This window comes from Lupinus angustifolius, chromosome LG11 (genome assembly GCF_001865875.1).
Source record: "Lupinus angustifolius cultivar Tanjil chromosome LG11, LupAngTanjil_v1.0, whole genome shotgun sequence".
NCBI lineage: Eukaryota > Viridiplantae > Streptophyta > Magnoliopsida > Fabales > Fabaceae > Lupinus > Lupinus angustifolius.
This window is the reverse complement of record NC_032019.1, coordinates 379,468-399,352: the sequence shown is the minus strand read 5'-3', so window position 1 is coordinate 399,352 and position 19,885 is coordinate 379,468. Positions and strand designations below refer to the sequence as shown.

General features: G+C 32.8%; 4 protein-coding genes across 6 annotated transcripts in view; 2 read left to right on the top strand and 2 right to left on the bottom strand.

Moving 5' to 3' along the window:
* LOC109361018 (protein transport protein SEC13 homolog A-like) lies at nt 6,369–8,234 on the bottom strand. 2 transcript variants are annotated; one of them, XM_019606298.1, is made up of 2 exons: nt 8,104–8,234; nt 6,369–7,565 (listed from the first exon to the last, which is right to left on the bottom strand). In XM_019606298.1, the coding sequence occupies exon 2, from the start codon at nt 7,556–7,558 to the stop codon at nt 6,653–6,655; it is 906 nt and encodes a 301-aa protein (XP_019461843.1). In that variant the 5' UTR covers nt 7,559–7,565; nt 8,104–8,234; the 3' UTR covers nt 6,369–6,652. The 2 variants fall into 2 exon arrangements, with proteins under 2 accessions (XP_019461843.1, XP_019461844.1); XM_019606299.1 differs by having other exon boundaries at nt 6,369–7,562; nt 8,104–8,226.
* On the top strand, nt 8,971–14,536 carry LOC109359072 (EH domain-containing protein 1-like). Of its 2 annotated transcripts, none has more exons than XM_019603586.1 (16): nt 8,971–9,149; nt 9,263–9,342; nt 10,241–10,309; nt 10,381–10,438; nt 10,599–10,654; nt 10,736–10,772; nt 10,861–10,940; nt 11,569–11,682; nt 11,843–11,945; nt 12,047–12,096; nt 12,395–12,523; nt 12,607–12,858; nt 12,948–13,027; nt 13,273–13,399; nt 13,783–13,926; nt 14,167–14,536. In XM_019603586.1, exons 1-16 carry the CDS (start codon nt 9,065–9,067, stop codon nt 14,350–14,352), a joined length of 1,650 nt encoding a protein of 549 aa, XP_019459131.1. In that variant the 5' UTR covers nt 8,971–9,064; the 3' UTR covers nt 14,353–14,536. The 2 variants fall into 2 exon arrangements, with proteins under 2 accessions (XP_019459131.1, XP_019459132.1); XM_019603587.1 differs by having other exon boundaries at nt 8,972–9,149; nt 10,879–10,940.
* On the bottom strand, nt 14,850–16,439 carry LOC109359406 (GDSL esterase/lipase At4g26790-like). Its single transcript, XM_019604052.1, has 3 exons — nt 16,045–16,439; nt 15,457–15,946; nt 14,850–15,125 (listed from the first exon to the last, which is right to left on the bottom strand). The coding sequence occupies exons 1-3, from the start codon at nt 16,426–16,428 to the stop codon at nt 14,932–14,934; spliced, it is 1,068 nt and encodes a 355-aa protein (XP_019459597.1). The 5' UTR covers nt 16,429–16,439; the 3' UTR covers nt 14,850–14,931.
* LOC109359608 (probable pectinesterase 66) overlaps nt 19,056–19,885 on the top strand; it is a 1,552-nt gene continuing 722 nt past the window's right edge. The window contains exons 1-3 of the mRNA XM_019604307.1: nt 19,056–19,234; nt 19,318–19,477; nt 19,576–19,812. Coding sequence (XP_019459852.1) covers nt 19,056–19,234; nt 19,318–19,477; nt 19,576–19,812 — 576 coding nt within the window. The remainder of the gene's footprint in view (nt 19,235–19,317; nt 19,478–19,575; nt 19,813–19,885) is intronic.

The window sequence follows — 19,885 nt, the reverse complement described above, 5'->3', positions numbered from 1 at the left end:
TTTATATATAGTATAGATATAGATGAAATCTTTGATGTTTTGATCATAGTAGGGATGTATATGTACATGAATAATTTTTTGTTCTCCTAAGATAGTTAGATTTAGTTCTTTTTAAATAAATTATTACACATATATTTATGATATTTACTGAAATTAAATAAACCACTATATTTTTATAGTTGCACATCGCCTCAATTTATATAATAAATAAACCAAAAAATTATACCATAGTAGATGTTAAGGGAAGATAAGGAAAATTTACGTGGGTAGTATAGTTTGATTATATTATTCCACGTTTGGGGTAACTTTTCAAATAATTACGGGAATGGTGCATTTTTTAGGATCTCGTGGATGCCATCCACGATTTTACCAAACTCGTGGATCCCATCCACGATTTTCCAAGAAACTCATGGACTATATCCACGATTTCCATGCATACTTTCTCTCTCCTTAATGAAATCGTGTATGGGATACGCGACTTCCATAGTCGTGTACCCAGTACACGAGATTGGGTGGAGTTTGTTTCCTTACACAACATTTAAATTTGTTTTTAATATTTTATGATTTTTAGTTTATAAAAATAATATAATTAAATTAAACTTGTAAAACTAAAACTTTAAAATTTAATTGAATATGATAATTTTAGTAAAGTTTTATTTTTATGGAATTTGGATAATTTTTGTTAAAATTATTAACATAAATTTTAAATGTATAAATTGAAATAATAAGAAAATTTCATAGAAAACAGAACAAGAAAATTTCATAATTGTAGTAGGAATTTGAAAATCATTACATTACAGAAAACAAAACAAGAATAGAAAATGTTAATGGTGTCTATGAGATGATGTTTCACATTCAGGTGTCTTTCTCCTTCGAGGTGGTTGGACTCTTAGTTGATGTTGATGTTGTTGTGATTGATGTTGTCTTTCACCTCTAGCTAGTTGTGGTTGCTTCTCATCTTTGTCTTCATCATTGTCATCATCTTAATCGCCTTGGTTTGGTTGTGAAGGCATTGTCAGTTGATAATATTGTTGAGAGTTGAATGTCAAGAATGAAGTATTTGAAGTACTGTCAAACATTGATGGCATTCCTTGAAATTGCGAAGAAGATGCTAAGTGAGAAAATGAGTAGTCACCCATTATTCCGTAACTGTCAAACTCAAAGGGTTGTTGTTGTTGCTGAGGAGCATAAGTTTGAGTGTATGCGTGCGGATAAGTATCCGTCTCAGTTTGACTATCATAATGTTGTTGATAGTCAGGTGAAATAGACATTTGAAACTGTTGTGTAGGAGGAGCTTGAGAAGTAGTTGAGGAGAAGACAATTGAAATTAGTTGAGCAAACGCTTCCATAATCTCATTTGCAGTTTTGATAGACGTCATTCAACTACTCCAACGGATTTGAAAATACATTTGTAGGAGCACACTTATCCCGAATCATTTTGATAAAATTGTACTAAAAAAATGGAAAAAATTAAAATGTTAGAATATGTCAATACAATTTAAAATAAAATATAATTAGAAATGTTGTTGTTATTACCGATCCGGTTGAATATGCTCCGTCTAGAGAGATGTATTTCCTACGCATAACGGGATTAGAAATGAAGGTTGGACCTAAATAAGGAGGTCAGTATTCTTCAGTTGTAATGGGTGGAAACTCATGTCCATAAACATTGTGCAAGTTCTCTAACCTATAAATTTATGATAAAACTGCCCATAGTCTAAGTTCAATGATACACAAGTAGCAATAACATGAGAACATGGCAATTCAAGTGATTGAAATTCCCCCAATCACATCAATTTTTGATTAATCTAATTGTATATACTCTTGAATGTCGACTACCACCGGTACTAGCAACTTCCGCCTCTGAGACTCCAGATTCCCGTGAAAAATTTCGTACAATTTGACATGTAGCTTTTTGGTTATTTTAGTTAATCACATTAGTCAATTCTTCGCAATAAACATGACCCGCCCTTATCATGTTAGTTGCTTCATTTCTATGGTGTACAAACCATGAGTTGAGTCTATGATATGTTGCTCTAACAAGTGCAATATACAGATTGACCATCAGACCATTGAGAGAGCTCAGTACGTAGTGCACCCAACAAACCTGTACCCCTATCTGATATTATACAAATATTTAGTTGTGGGGTAACATGTCCGAAGATTGTAGAAAAATCATTTCATGCTTCTTTGGTCTCTCCTTCACAATGACAAATGCTACTGGAAATATATGTATATTACCATCTTGGGAACTACTATTAACAATGTTCTAGTATATTTTCCACTAAAAAATGTGTCATCCACTTGAAGGATTGGTTTGCAAAAACCAAATCCTTTAATGCATGGCTTGAAAGCCCAAAAAACTCTATCAATAATTAAAGTGTTATGTTCTTCATGGTTAGATGCTGAATATCTTACAATTATACATGATGCATAATATTGAACAACATTCAACCAACGAGGTAACTCCTCCTATGATCCCTCCAAGCCTTCCTATATGTCACTGTATAACCAAAACGAGTGATCACTTCTTTAACTAATGCTTTAATTGGTTTACGAGGATCTTCTGATACTAGTTGAACAATGCAGTTTGCGATGAAAGATGAATTCGACTTCGTGTGATCTTGAGAAATATTAGTGGATACACAAATGTGTCTTCCACTAATTTTTCTAATCTCCCAAATATCACGTTTCATACTTTTCGATGCTTGAAGTCTCCATTCACAACCAACACCATAATATTTATATTTTGCAACATATCTATCTAGCCTAACTCATCCACATGGTAATCAAGAGAATTCCTAATATGAAATTGTTTTACTGCATTTACTGTTGCTTCTTTTGATTCAAATTGCATACAAATAAAAAAATCATTATCCATATGAGTGCTTCTTATGTAAGTACTTCTATATGGAAAATCTTGTATAATCAATGCTAACGAAAAAAGAAGAAGGAGTATCATATGTTATGTTAACCGGTTCACTAGTGGTTATCTGAACATCATCATCGTCGTCATAATCACATAGCTCAATGTCCTCCTCATCACTAAAATCACTAATAATATCTCTAATAATTGTCATCTACATATAACATACAGTAAAATATAAACAAACGATGTTTACATTTAAACACAAGTAACATTAGATAAAATTAACTATAAAGTAAATGAACTGAAAAAATATAAAGCATTTTTAGTTACCTTCATTAATCCCAGTTCTTGCATTACAAATTAACCTAAAGATTTTTCGTACGTTTTCTTCCTTCAGTGTGATTTATAGCCGAGATGAATGGGGTATAAATATTGCTTGAATGTCGTGGATCCAAGACACGACTTGGATCTCGTGTACAAGATCTACGAGATTGCCATGAAACTCGCATTTCTGGCGCACGACTTACATGGACCTGATACGGTGTAAGGAAATTGTGGATGAGGTCCACGAGTTTCCTGGGAAATCGTGGATTGGGTCCACGAGTTTCCTGGGAAATCGTGGATGGGGTCCACGAGTTTCCTGGGAAATCGTGAATGAGGTCCACGAGTTTGGTGAAATCGTGGATAGCATCCACGAGATCCACTAAAAAATGAAACTCGTGTTCCTGGTGCACGACTTACAGGACCTGACACAGTGTAAGGATATCGTGGATGGGGTCCACGAGTTTCATGGGAAATCATGGATGGGGTCCATGAGTTTGGTGAAATCGTGGATAGCATCCACCAGATATACTAAAAAATATCTCAATTACGTAAATATTTAAAAACATATACCAAACGTGGGATAATGTGGTCAAACTACACCACCCACGTAAATTTTCCGGAAGATGGGGTTATATTTGTAGTGTTGATTATTTTTTCAATGGTTAAAGGCTAATGAGAGAGTTTTCAAATAAACCCTTTCTTATTTTTGGGAGCAATTGCTGAGCATAATAAAGTGCTATTACTTTGCCTCCTACAACACTCAAGTTTTTTGGTATGGTGGGGAATTCAGTTTTTAGTGGGAATGATTGGAGAGTGAGAAATGGTGTTTTTTTTTGGGGTTGTCTTTCTTACAAATTATGATAACTTATGATGTTGTAATTTCTCCCGTGTAAGAAAGGAATAACTTCATTTCTAATTTTCATGATTATAATGGTTATGTGAAAGCTGACTTTAACAAACTTTGTTAGAAGTTTGAATGAAGAAAACTTTGTTCACTTTGTTAGAAGTTTGAATGAAGAAAACTATGTTCACTTTGTTGCCTAGAGTATCACAAATTTATGAGTGAGCTTTATGTAAGTTTTGCACATCGAGAGTGAGCTTAAGTTTTTTTTATTAGTACCTTTAAGTGAACAAAAAATATAATTGGATTGTAGAGAACATTTTCACTCAAAACTTAAGATATTGTTTGTGGGTCTTTCCACTTTAATTTATGTATTCAATATATGACTTATCTGGTTGTCTCAAATTTTGTTTGTTCCAGTTTCAATCAGCTGAGAATAACTATGTAATGCTCTATCCATAGAGGAAACACTAATTGTGTGATGCATGTGTCTATAATATTCCTCTTTTAAATGCTATGTGATTGTATGTCCACTAATATTTGCATAAGAAGCTATGCCAAGGTGATTGTAACTTTAATTTCTTTAGAAACAAATAGTAATAATGTTACTAGGCTCTCCTATGAATCATTACTGTATCAAAAATTGAAAGCTTTAGGAAATAGAAGAATGACCATTAGGTGAATTGGAAAAATATTGGTTGATCTTAGATTTAAGGCATCTAATAATGGATTCATACATGAAGGACACACCACATGGGTTAGGACGAGGGAGTAGAGTAGCTACTCATAAATTCTTTAATATGGTTAAACTTCTTTTTACTGGGATAGATTTAGTTAATAAAGAAAAAGTAAGGAGAGAAGTATAATAAAAATAAGAAATCGTCATATTTGATTTGAAGTGAATAAATGATGGGAGAATTAAAAAGTATATGATTTCTACTAAATCTTTTTCTCTGCATATGTGATTAAAGTGGGAAGGTGATTGATTGATTAATTACATAACCTTTTCAATCATCATTATTTCCTTTATATTTTCTTAATTCATAATTGTTATTGAGAATTAAAATTTCAATTACAACAACAAATTTAAAGTTATAATTCTTAAATTTTTAATTAGTAGTATAATATTTCTTCATATTTTTTCATTGTAGGAATATTCTTCATCCAAAAGCTTTTTAATATCATTTTTCTCTCTCATACCAAACAATATAAAAATCTACTCTAATTCTTATACCTTTTTCCTCTCTGGTGTTGAACCAAATAAAGCATTGTTTGGATTTAGACGACGTGTCAGTCTTTTCAGATTTTTCAGAGTGAAGTTACTTCTTTTTATAAGAGATCATGTTATGGGGACCTCGAATGATGAAGCTAACTCTTTTTATAGGTTAGAGCGAAATAGATCTGGCCTTGTCCACACTGATGAAGCACGTTATGGCACGCTTCCCCTAGCTCCTAGGGCATCATCTATATGGGATGTGACTTGGACCACGTCTTAGTTTTTGTCTTACCTCTAAATTTATCATATCATGTACTCTCATATGTATTACCTACTCTAAATATTCAATATTCAATTGCACAAAGTTATATTTTATTTAAAAAATATCATTTCTGCAACTGGGTTTTCAGAGTGTACTTTTGTTTTTGAAAAAATATAACTTTTACAACTAGGTGGAGCATGTAATTTTTTTTATGGAACATATGGTGGATTTAAATTGTTATTCCAAACATGGAAGGGCATTATTTGAATGATCAAGTGATACAGTTGGATAATTCAGCTGAACAGATTTCTATGAAATCTTGTTTTTCATATCAGTGTACTAATAATGCTCGTTATACACAAATTTGAATATTTTCTGGTGCCTTTTCCTTGAGTCATCTCTGTCAGAGACCCCAAACGGTGATGGGGTCATCTAAAAACAGTGAAGTAGTTATACGTATAGGGCATAGCAAGGAATCAGGGGTACCCCAGAAATTCCCAAGTTAGCTATAAAGGGATTGGCGCTTGCCTCAACCATGTTAGGGTCATTACTACCCTTATGCCCACTCACAATTTCCATTGTGCAGAGTGTGGGGATATCCACAATGGATGATTCTACTGAAGCTCACATAGCAAGATAGGGAGAGATCACTCTTTTCTACAACCGACATTGTCTCTTGGGTTCCTAAGAGTTCATTTGCGAGTTGAGTTTTAAAATGGAATGTTTCAAAGTCATCTCAAAGTGTATTTCATACATTTAAGTTGTCCATTTCCCTTTGTTCCCCTCCATAACCCAACTCGCAAACATATCCTGCTATGAGATGCGCAAATGGTTTTGACTTGCAAATGAAACAAAATTATGCAACACACATGATAGAAATCCAATTTTCTAATGAAATGTCACATTGCATGTTTGATAACATCATTCTAAACTAAAGAGCAAAAAACCACTTGAGCTCTTTAACTTCATTCTTTTAAGCACAGAAAGTTCAATGGATCACAAAGTTTAAGGAACTAGGGGATTATGAAGCACAATTACTCAACTGTGTAGTATGCAAACAAACAAAATGTCAGTTATATTTATAAAAGAAATTTCTAACCATAATATCAAATTAACAAGCAATACTTCAAAAGTCAGATTCTACGGTTCCACTGTTGTCACCTGTTGCCAATCCCCATCTACTGCTTCCTTCCATAAAGTAACATTGTTGTTCCCATCAGCCACAGCCAATATGTTTCCGGTCAATGACCATGAAACCCTCCAAACAGGGGTCTTGAAATCATTCAAAATCTTGCCTTCCCACTGTTCCCCCTCCTTGGCCACAGTCCATATAATCACATTACCATCCTGTGAAGCGCTAGCAATAGTAGATTTAGGAAGTCCCAAATTGGGTGCCCAAGCAACATCTCGAACCCAATCTGTATGCATATTAAGAGAAGGGAAGCAGTCCATCTTCCAGATCCCATTGGTGAGCTTCCATACCTTCACCGTATTATCACAACCACCCGAACACAGTTTCTGTACGGGGTCAAGCAAACCAGCACCAACAAGAGCACCAGGTGCAGTTGAGGGAGCCCATGACACAGAAGTGACACCAACAGGGTGAGCTTGGTCGACCTTCACAGTATCCCAGTCACCATCTGCTCTTGCAGTGAAAACAGAGATGTTCCCATCTGACGAACCACAAGCTAAGCTAAGGCCTAACTCATGAGGCGCCCAAGCGACTGAATTGACAGATGACTTGTGTTCATCAAAGACATGCGCTTGAGTCCATTCGTTTTGGTTACCCTCCTTCCATATAATAACATGACCGTCATATGAACACGAGGCAAGTAGAGAACCAAATTTTGGATGAGCCCATGCTACCTGCCAAACAGGTCCTTGGTGACCAACAAGAGTTGCAAGATGTTGAGAGGCTGTGTTGCTCACCCCAATTATCTTAATGGTGTGGTCAGACGACGCTGTAGCCAGTCGCTTGCCATAGTAATCCATTGCGACATCATGTACAGTGTCTTGATGACCTGTTTCAACCTTTTGAGAAGGCATATTTCTGCTGCCAATATATACACAAACCATTTAAATATTAGTTTCAAATAAAAAATTGAAACTAAATTAAACTAAACTAAACTAAACCTTCAGTTAATTTTATATTCCAATGATGTAAAATTCATCTTAAACCTTCTGCCATGTGAGATCCAATGGAAACATAAATCAATTCATTTCAAAGTCAATTTAATCTGAAATCAAATCAAAGTTCATCCAAAATGATATTTCGCAAATCTCACCCAAACACATTAAATCTAATATTATCATAATATGATCGCATTGCCATATAGTATGAACTCGAAGGAGCAAATTGATGATTTAGCTATAGAATCATATAGCTTTTACTTGAGCACACATATAAAATCATACAATTTCATTATCGTATCTCCATAAAATAAAATTGAACAACCGTTCAAATAAGATGATGAATGCATAATAATCCAAAACCCTTAACGAATTGGGGTAAATAGAGAAAACGATATGAAAGAAAATGAAGCGAAAGAATAAGGATCTAGATAGAAGTAAAACAGATCGAGAAATTGTACCAGTGAAGGTGCCGGAGCTGACGTGGACGGCAACGTTGTCGGAGAGGAAATAGAGCTTAGATCTAAATCTAAGTTACAAAGTGACAAACAATGACGAGAAACAACAATGCAATCAAAATGAAGAGTAAACCTCCACGATCTCCTTCAACATTTCATGGGCTTTTTCATGTGTGTTTCTAACCCAATTATGCTACTACATTAAGCCCATATCCAATCCAAATACTTTTTTTTATTTCAGAATAATGAAGGCTGAATCCCATATATTAATATATAATATGATATTAGTGAGACATTAATTAAACTTACTTTTTGATTTGACTATGGATGAAAGTATATGTGTATTCATTCCTATTAAATAAAGCATATAAATCTCTTGAATTTAGTATTTAAATGTGAAGAAGGTACCTGGCGCCAAACCCAATTACCCAAATGCATCTGTTTTATTTCCGGAAAGGATCTCTAGTATATTTATTTATAAATTTAGTCAATCTCATGATTTTGCATAACAAAAGATGACACGTAAGCTAGAATTGTCAAACTAATAAAATAATTAACGTTTAAGTTAACATAATCAGAATCTGAATCAGGAAGCATAGGCGTGTAAAAACTGCAAATGCAAATATTAAAATCTTAACTTCTCTTATACGCATAAACACCACTTTACTTTCATATTTGAATTTAAAATTTATGCACTCACAGTTGGTAAAGTTTTTATACTTCAACAAATTATGATTTATGTTACTTTTATTTGAGAGTTAATCGTAATTAGTAAATCGATGATATAAAAAACGACTTATACCGTTAATGTTTTAAAAAAACAATTGAAAAAAAGTTGGTTAAAGGCGCAAAATTTGCGCCAAATCTATTCTCCATTTTCGATTTCCCCTTCTTCTCTTCACTGAAATTATTGAACAAAATCTGCAATACCAAAAGCGTTAAACGCATAATCGTTTTGCGATCAATGGAGTTCGACTCCATTCCAATAGGTACATGTTCCAAAGAGCACCAAACAATTTATCACGAATGGTTCAATTACGCTGATTCAGGTATCAATAACTATTTTCATTTTTTACTCTCGATAATTTATTGTTGCTACTTTTTGTGTTCAAATTTTTTGGAGAAGAACGTGACCTGAGATTTGATCACTTTGTTTTTTCAGATAGCGATGGACGCATCACGGGGAGTGATGCCACCAAGTTTTTCTCAATGTCCAATTTGTCTCGTCAAGATCTTAAGCAGGTTTTATATTTTTCTGCATCTGTGTGAGCGAATATATATTCATTTTTTTTGCATTGAAACACGGACTGAATATGAATATAGATGATTATGTATTTCTTGTTCTGGCTGAAGGTTTAGCTTCAACTACGCTGTTAAACCTTATTCCCTTTTGATAAGGTATTTCATATGGAAAGAGTGAACATGCATAGGGAATCAGAATCATGAGTGGAAAATCTAAAATATTTTTATCTTGGTAAGAGGGTAATACTGTTATAAATCTATGGCTTGGGCCTCGATTTGTTATTTTTACTATAATAGTATTTGTGATGTATTGCAACCACTGATAATCTTTAATTTCATTCTGCACTAGAAATAACCGGGTTTTTTGTCTTTCCATTTTCTATCAAGCTTGAATCGGTAGACTTCAAATTCGTTAAGTCCTACCAATCATAAAACTTAAATCCACCCATTTAAATTAAGCGTAGCTTATGACTACATATTTGCAATTTGGGTTCAAATCTGATCCATTGTGAGTATAGGAAGTTTTATACTCTTAGTGAACCACATCAGCCGATCCTACTTAGTAAGATTAAGATTTGCTTGTTGCTGCAGTGAACCACCTTGTACCAACCACATTTATATCCTTATTGGATGTGAAGTACTTTCCATACTTCTATGACATGACATTTTAATGTTTTAATATAATGCATAGTTCTAGAATGATAATTGATTACATTTAAACTCTCATGGGATGATTTTGGGTTTGAGAATTAATGATTGAGTCATTCATATAAAATCCTACTTGCTGATATGTATTTGAATTATTTCTTTTTCTTCGTTTTTTATAAGCGTATTTGACTTTTTCCTCTCTTCCTTGTTAACTAAATTGCTTCTTTGTTTGCTCCAATACCATAATAAGGTGTGGGCTATTGCAGATTCGAAGCGAGAAGGATACCTTGGCTTCACTGAGTTTATCATTGCTATGCAGGTGAAATATGTTACACTTTCTTGAAGGTTAATGTTGATCAATTTTCAGAACCTTACACATTTCAATTGTAGCTAGTTTCTTTAGCACAATCTGGGCTCCCAGTAACACATGATCTGCTTACTAGCGATGGTAAGTGGTGTACATTTAAGTTTGTATTGTATAGTTTGTTCTGTATTACTTTTCATGTTAGTTCAAGATTTTGTGATGCACATTCTTGGTGCTGTCTGCATACATTGGTTCTGAGTGTCCATCTTATAAAGTTACCTAATGGAAGCTTAACTGCTTTCAGTTGATTTGAAGAATCTGGAACCTCCCGCAATGGAGGGTTTGGATGCATTACTAGCGGTAAGTATTTTACTTTTTATGTTATTTAAATTCTGATGTTTATTTAGTGAAAGTTCTAACTGCTTGCCTTTGTTTATTCAGAAGAAAAAGCATAAACAGAAAGATCTTGATGTGAATGGTAATATATTTCTAACATTATTGATTATGGCATCCATATGGCTTTTGATTTTTTTATTTCTTCTTGTCTATTTAAAATCCAAGTTCAGTAATTAGCAATATTGCAGTTAGTTCTCAGTTGAAGCCATCACCATCAAGTAGCTGGTTTTCTTCAAATTCTACTAAAAAGGTAAGGATTCTGTTACTGTTAGTCTGTTACATATTTTTTATGTGTGGACTATTCTTCTCTTCTTCTATAAAACATACTGAATATTCATTGCAAGTTATTAACTAGTGACAGGCTTGATCTGTATTCTTCACCTTTATTGCGTTTTGGTTTTGTTTTCTGCCATCATGATCTTGAAAAGTATACGTTGGAGACATTTGGTTGTGTTACTCAGTATCTTCACTTCTTTTTTATGAAGTGACAATGAAAATATATTTAGGCAGTTAGGAGTCTGAAACTGAAACCAACTTACCATTTGGCTTGTCTTTCTGCAAGCATCTAGTTGGTATTAATGTTGGCCAGTACTAGTTATGTGTCTATCACTCCACAGGTTAATTTTCATGTGTCTATTTTGAACTGTTATTCTATTTTCTAATTTTGGGCTTTTAGAAAGTGCATTTTTTATAGTCTCATTGGTTTCTGATATTTACATTAATCAAGTTGGCAATAGAATACATGATATTCTTTAGATATGTTCTCTAGGCCCCTTTATCTGTCTGTTGCTACCTCGCTTTTGTATTTTTTTGAAATTTGCCATGTATGTTCTTATAAGTTTTTCACTTGAACTTTTTGTTCATATGTGCATTGATAGGTGCCCCTGTCCTCTGTGACATCAATAAATGATGGCTTGAAACGACTCTATGTTCAAAAGTTGAAGCCGTTGGAAGTTACTTACCATTTTAATGATTTCGTATCACCGTTACTGGTAAGGACACTTTTTCTACTTAAGAAATATGTCCAGCTGTTCTAGATTTAATGTCACCTTTCTTTATTCATTCATCTTGTTACAGTATTTTAACTTTTCACTATGGGAAAAAATAGCACATTTAGCTACCTTAGTGATTGCAATTCTTTGCATACTGTAGACAAATAGCGATTTTGATTGCAAACCAATGGTTATGCTTTTGGGTCAGTATTCAACTGGTAAAACAACATTTATCAAACATCTGCTTAAAAGTAATTATCCAGGCAAGTAATTCTCCTTTCTCAATATCTCTGTGTGCATGTATGTGTGACTTCTATATCTCTATGTTACTGATGTCTGTCCTATTTTCCTATACTGTCAATAGGAGCACATATTGGACCAGAGCCTACAACTGATAGGTTTGTTGTTGTCATGGTATGTACCAGCCTAACCAGTTTCTCTCGCATGACTCTAATACCTTCAAGGTTTTCCCATTTTTAAAATTATAAATCAATATGACGTTGAAATCCTGAGAAAATTCAATATCTTTGTGGGAGTGCTAAAATTCAGCCAGGCACTTAGCAGTTTGTACAATATCATCAGTGTCCAGCTTTGATGATTTGAATTCTTGGAGCTTTCTTAACATATCTATTAATATATCTTGTAGTCATCATGGAAAATTAGTTAGTGCATTAGTTTTAAGTTTTAACTAGAAAATGGTACTCTGTTACAGTCTGGACCTGATGAGAGAAGCATTCCTGGAAACACTATTGCCGTCCAAGCAGACATGCCATTTAGTGGTCTTACAACTTTTGGAACAGCTTTTTTGTCAAAATTTGAGTGTTCTCAAATGCCTCATCCTGTAAGTTTCTCTAGAGCCATTAAAAAAGTTTGACATTTTTCTCTTCTATTATTTGGACTTGACTTTTTTCCAATTGTCCAAAGCTACTCGAGCATATTACATTTGTGGATAGTCCTGGAGTTCTATCCGGAGAAAAGCAACGGACACAACGGGCATATGATTTTACGGGTGTAACATCTTGGTTTGCTTCTAAGTGTGATTTGATACTCCTCCTGTTTGATCCCCACAAACTTGATGTCAGTGATGAGTTCAAGCGTGTGATATCATCCTTACGGGGGCACGATGACAAAATTCGAGTGGTTTTGAACAAGGCAGACCAAGTTGATACTCAGCAAGTAAGAGCTCATGTAGTTAAAACTTCTATTTTATTTAATGAATCTATCAAAACAGATAAACCTAAACTATATTTGGTCTTATGTTGTAGCTGATGAGGGTTTATGGAGCCTTAATGTGGTCACTTGGGAAGGTGCTGAATACACCAGAAGTAGTGCGTGTTTATATTGGGTAGGTCACTTTATATGTGTATAGTTACTCCACTGTCAATGTTGAAGTGTTGTCTTTGACATGGAAAAGTTGTAGACAAACCACTTCAATTCTTTAATAATAAGTTTTAGAGTTTTCTTTCATTTGGATTGACATGAAGTTGCATCAATGTTATATGCAATTTAGACATGATATAACTGTCTTTCTCTTCCTTGGTTATGACTTACGAGAATGTCATGTCCTCTTTTGTGCTTGATTTTTGGCAGCTCCTTCAATGACAAGCCTATAAATGATGCTGTCAGCGGCCCAATCGGCAAGGAACTCTTTGAAAAAGAACAGGATGACCTTCTCTCGAATCTGAAAGATATACCTAAGAAAGCTTGCGATCGAAGGGTGGGTTTAATTATTTATTTGTTTGTTTGATTTCTTTAGTTTATTTAAACAATATTTTTTCTTCAGAATGAGATTTACTAGTACTTCCGCAGCACATGTTAGAAAAAGAAGTATGAAAATTGAAGGATGGTTGGCACAACATATGTGATAAAGTTACTAGGAAGCCTGCCTTTTGATATTTTGTGGTTTTTATTTTTACTTTTTAAGCAAAAAAAAAAATTCATAGAATCTCCTTTTGTTGTGGTATAGATTTCTAGCTTTCGTTGGTAGGTTGTTACAACTTCTCTTGAACTTTGGTATCCAGTTAATCACATTGTGTTTTATTCATTAAATTTTGTTCTGTGCATAAACAATATATCAGTTGTGTATTTTGATCATTGTAGATCAATGAATTTGTAAAACGAGCCCGCGCTGCCAAGATACATGCTTATATTGTCAGTCATCTTAAAAAGGAGATGCCTTCTATGATTGGCAAAGCAAAAGCTCAGCAAAAGCTCATTGATAATTTGGATGGTGAATTTGGAAAGGTTTGAATAATACATAACCATCTACATGGAGAAATTAATGCATGGTCCATGGCACATCCAAATCATTGATTACACCTTAATGAGTTAAAATCATGAGTTTATTCAAAATCAACGGTCTGGATGTGTCTTGGATCATTAGTCTGAGATTTTACAATAATTTATTGTCTACATTGGCTTTGTTACATGCATGTCTCTGTTAACACTTAAAATGCATATACATGACTGTTAAATTTAAAACAGGTACAAAAGGAGTTCCATCTTCCTCCTGGTGACTTTCCAAATGTTGAACATTTCAGAGAGATCTTGAATGGTTATAATATTGATAAGTTTGAGAGATTGAAACCAAAAATGATACAAGCAGTTGATGACATGCTAGGCTATGACATTCCTAACCTCTTGAAGAATTTTAGAAATCCCTATGATTGATTTTGTGATCCAGCCACATAAGTAGCTGATTCAATAGAGTCAGACATTTGTAGCATACTGCTGTATATGTATTGTGCCATCTGATGCACCTTTCATGCAGTACGGAATTTTATTCTTCAATATCAATATTATGCATTCTTTATCCTTTTGTCATCAACAATAAAGTTTCCAGACAGAATAAAGGAAAACTTGTGCTAGATTTGTGATAATTATCTTAATTTTGATATTGTCAATGTGAAATTACACTGTCGTTTCTGTAGTGCTGGTTGGTATGAGAAACATTTCATCAAATGTGTACCTGATGACTTAGGTGAGAGTATAAGAAATTCACAGTCTTCAGCACTGGGAAGGATGTGCATAGTAAGTGTGTTTATTTGGTACAATCAAACGTTAGATACATCACAAATAACATGAAAAAATATATGGAAGTGACACATTTATCTTTTGAAGGAATAAATAATAATTAGATATAAATGATATCTTTTTTATTTTATTGAATAGAGGTACATATTCTATTTTGAAAGAAACATATAAAAGTTATTGAAGTCTCACTTTGTAATAATATAGTGTAGTACTTAATTATAAGAACTCAGATAGATAATTCTTGATCAAATCATCAGCAACAATGCGATTAGTCTTCTCTGTAGTATGTAAGGCATCCCAAAATACGTGATTATTTGGATCCCAACATGTAAATATGTTCAACTTATCACACATGTACCCTATCTCAAATAATCCAGTTCCACAGCATGCTTTTCTCACATCAGCAAATCCTGCAAATCCAACCCAATTTCAGTTACAAACTGGAATAATTCAAAATTCCCATCATATAATAGACTTAAACTTTAATTTAAAATTCCCATTACATAATATACTTGCACCTAAATTATTCTCATACTATATGTTTTATATGTTATTTACCATTCTTTCTAGAAGTGGATGAAAAATCGTTTTTAAATTTGATGTGGTCGAATAACGCTCATATGATCACCCCACAATTATGGGTTGATCCATAATATTGTGGCTAAGTGAGACAAAAAAAGTTGAGACAAAAAAATGAATGCTTTGTTTTTGTAACTATGAGGAGTAAGAATGGTAACTTACCAAAAGAATCTGGATTGTGAATGATGTTCCATAAGATATCATATGTGTCTGAAAGAACCAATTTTATACCAACAAGGTTGTGTTTTAACATTGCAACCGATGCTTTCAACTTTTCATTAAAATCCTTCACCAAATTGTTTTGTTCTTCAACACAACCACTCCCAAACATGAAATTTTTTGTTCTCTCTAATGGCAAACACCCCATAGGAGGAAGTCCTGCAACTGCTATTTTTCTAGCACCTAGCTTATAAAGCTTTGCAATGAAGTTTTCTGCAATACTAAGAAGATATTGTTCATAATTTTCCACTGAATATTCTGATGTCCATTTAGAAAGAACACTATATTTTTCCAAGAAATCATTGGTTCCTACACTGATTATGTATATTGCTTCACTAAGAACTTGGTTTGCTTTTTCATGCCCAAGATAGCTCCTTAGATCCCTCTGAAACTCCTTGTAATATTCAAGTTCCTTCCATAGAGGTATTACAGACTGAAAGAAACATATAAAATTATCAAGTTTCTACATTCCAGTTTGATTAAGCATTAGTATTTTAGCAGCATTATAGTGACATATATATATATACTTACAAACAAATCTGAGGTAGCATTATCATAACCAGTTCCTGCAGAAGCAAAGGAAACTCCAGTGGCAAAATCTGTGATGTTACATTTTGGATCCAAATAAGCAGGTATGAGTGACTTGATCCCAAGAGCTTGAGAAATGAAATCAGTTGGAAGCTTCCCATTTGAGAAACGTCCAGTGGGTTTTCTACCATCAAAATCACAACCATATGGTTCAAAGTTGCTCTTTAATATTGTAGAAATGTAGTTGTTGTTGCCAGCATCTACAGAAGAATCTCCAAACACGATTATAGCAGGTATCTTTTTACATGTACATGATCTTCCTAGTAAAATATAAGCAATGAACAAGTAGTACACCACTTTGTAGTACATTTTCTTCAAATTTCTCATTTTTTAGTAACACTTCATATATATATATATATGAGAAACCCTATTCTTTTATATAAGAAAATGAGCAGTTTCTTGAAGGGGTGGAGGATCTTAATAATAAAGTAAAGGTGGTGTGGGAATTGAAGACACTTGGAAATTGAAAAGCATAGCCAGATGGAAAATGTTGTTAGAAAGTTACAAAGGACTTTTCCACAAAATGATGAACTAACTCACTACAAAATCAGCAGCATGTCACATTATTAATGCCATGCAAAGAGAACAAAATGAAACGGAATATGTGTAATATGTTGGATGGTGTCACAAGACAAACATCAGGAATAACCAGTTCTTGGATTCGTTATTTGCTTTTGTGGAAAGAAAAAATGTTACAAATGTTGGAAACCTTAGTTCGCTTATGAGTTATCTTTTGTAGATGAATCCTTGATTGTTTTGTGAACGGTGAATTGCTTTCATATGATATTGGCTCTTCTAACCGGGAGAAAGTTTATTTTTTTCAATTCTAAAGTTTCACATTGGATATATGAGAAGAAATAAAAAAATTTATAAATAGAAAAGATCAATGTAACTAGTGTTTTAAGGGTTTGGTTTAAGATATGGTATCTCCATATTGTAACGATACTTTTATCATTTTATCTATGAGGAGGATCCACTTACTCCACTCCTCATCATAGTCATAAATTTTTTGGACATCTAATGGTTAATATCTACTCACTAATTGAAACCACCGACTTTCCCTAGAATTGATGACTAGGATGTGGATGTGGTGTAAGTTAAAAAAACTTACTCTTGGAGTAAGTAGATCTCTCATCTTTATTTGTTATGAAATCATTTTTTTGTTATTGAAAATATGAGAAAAAATAACTACTTGAGGATCCTTGTTCAAATGTAAGGTCTAGAGAGATAATGTAGATCAAGAGAATACGGAGTAAGTAAGATTTTTTTTATCAACAATAACAATTTATAACCAAAATAAGAGTACTAGGAGAATAAATGGTACCCCTATTCATTAATAGAAAGAGAATTGGTTAATTGTGGGTTCTCTCTATTAGAGGTAGAGTTCAAAGTGACTTTAATCATGATATGGAACACTCTATTTTATCAAAGTGGCTTTAATCATTGTGGGGTTCTCTCAAGGATAAATTTTTCTTTTAATTATCTTAAAAGTTAATCTGACTTTTTCTCAAGTCATTTTTGTAACTTGTAACTTGATAAGTTATGTAGTATTTGAACATATTTATTTTTAATGTAGATGAAAGATAATCAATAGATTTTCCATTTAACATTAAGCATTTTGACTAGATTAAAAACAGAAAAATAAAAAATGATAATTATATTCTTACGTAATCCTGTCACTCAATATTGTGTGAGAAATGAGAATAATTAATATAGACAATTAGATTTTATTTAAATCATTTAAGATTAAATGAGTGATCATATAACCAATTACCAACTTTTAATCTTAATTATATATATGATTATAAAACTCATATTTATTGTTCTCATAATTTTTATATGAGTTTTATATGAAAAGTGTTGTCTCACTTGACTTTAGTATACAGTAACAAACAATCACATTAAATATAATTTTAAAAGAGTTGAATTGATTATTTAAATCTAAGTGATTTTAAATAAATGATTCCTATAATGAATATGAAGCTATAATTACTCTGATTTAATAAGGATGACATTCATACATTAGTAAGGATTTTGGGCGTTTCAGTGTTTATCAATTCAGAATAAAACTAATTAAATTATATAAAAAATGAATTAGTTAGAACATGAAAATTAATTTGTTTTCTTCAATAAGTATAAAAATAGATATAAAAGGTTATTAAAATATAGATACGTTTTGTTATACAAAAAAGAAATACGTTTAATGACATTTCTACTTCAATAAATTATGACATAAGAATTCCTACATAATTTGGGGTTGATCTGATATCTATTTGTGGGATGAGGATTTGTTGTCTACAATCATGTCCCCAACCACATTCTTGACCAATCATAATGAAACAAAATTGATAAAGTTATGAATATTTAATTTTTTTTAACTGACGTGGCATAATATGATTGATCTGGGATAGAGTTTAAAACAACAGATTTTTGTCCCGATTTGTGATGTGAAAGTTATCTCAAAACATAATACATATTCCCCTTGACAAACTTAACAAATCTAAACATAGATATAGTCGAGTAGTATGCTCCTTAAAAACACTTCCAAAAAAAGTTTGTTCAAGTGTTCTTAATTAGGTATCTAAATCGAGTACATGAATGTAATAAAATATATATGGAATTATGTATACAATATTGATGATAAATGAGATTTTGGATTTTTCAAATAATAATAATTACTTAATTGCGTGATTTAATTTTATGTTACTATTATGGAGAGAAAAGGCCAAAAAGGCAAATGATCATGAAATTAAATTAAGAATAATTTCATATATATTTTTGTGGTGTTAAAGTGTTAAACTTAATGTTATATCCTTCTAAAGTTCACTTCAATATATTTTACAAAAATGAATTATTTCATTAAAAGTTTAGTATATATATACACATAAGATATTTGTGTTATGATCATGTATAGTATGATGGAACTAAGTTTGTGTGTAATTATGCTTATTAGCATGTTCTCTTTGTGGCCTATTGGAAAATGCATTGAATGTGGAGGAATGGAGATTGCAAATGAAATCACTGTTGATCAAAATGGGCAAGGAGAATTCACAACAGTTCAAGCTGCCATTGATTCTGTTCAGACCAACAATGATCAATGGGTTAAGATTCACATAAATGCAGGGACATACGTGTAAGTTGTAACATTGTTACATATTATTGTTATTAATGTTCATTATTCTTACATGACTTATTACACTCATTGTAATTGTGTAGAGAGAAGGTTGAAATTCCAAAAGATAAACCATGTGTGATTTTAGAAGGAGATAAATCGATTTCCACGTTCATAACTTATGGTGACCATGATGCAACAGATGAGAGTGCTACATTTGCATCAAGTGCATCAAATGTGGTTGTGAGTGGCATTACATTCGAGGTATAATAATTATAACTATAAAGTATAAATACAAACTAAGGTTTTAGATAACTTTCAAATTATTGTTTCTAATATTCCATGCATGGTTTTGCATGCAGAACACATTTGATTTGGAAGAGTATTTGAAAATTCACAACATCACAGAGAAACAACAGAATGAGATTAAACCTGCAGTAGCAGCAAAAATAGGTGGAGACAAATCTTACTTCCTTAGTTGTACTTTCAGGGGTTGTCAAGACACTTTGTTTGATCAACTTGGACGCCATTACTTTAAACATTGCGCCATTGAAGGTCAAATAGACTTCATTTTTGGTTATGCCCGATCCTTTTATGAGGTAATTAACAACTACACTTTTTTGTTATTGCACTGAAAATTGATACTTTTGGCTGATTTTGATCCTTATTATA

Coding starts and splice junctions, on each gene's coding strand:
- LOC109361018 (XM_019606298.1), bottom strand. CDS start 7,558: ATGCCTTCTCAAAAGGTTGAAACAGGTCATCAAGACACTGTACATGAT.
- LOC109359072 (XM_019603586.1), top strand. CDS start 9,065: ATGGAGTTCGACTCCATTCCAATAGGTACATGTTCCAAAGAGCACCAA. Junction 9,343..10,240: donor CTCGTCAAGATCTTAAGCAG/GTTTTATATTTT, acceptor TACCATAATAAG/GTGTGGGCTATTGCAGATTC. Junction 10,941..11,568: donor CTTCAAATTCTACTAAAAAG/GTAAGGATTCTG, acceptor GTGCATTGATAG/GTGCCCCTGTCCTCTGTGAC.
- LOC109359406 (XM_019604052.1), bottom strand. CDS start 16,428: ATGAGAAATTTGAAGAAAATGTACTACAAAGTGGTGTACTACTTGTTC. Junction 15,947..16,044: donor ATGCTACCTCAGATTTGTTT/GTAAGTATATAT, acceptor TGTTTCTTTCAG/TCTGTAATACCTCTATGGAA. Junction 15,126..15,456: donor TCACAATCCAGATTCTTTTG/GTAAGTTACCAT, acceptor TTGGATTTGCAG/GATTTGCTGATGTGAGAAAA.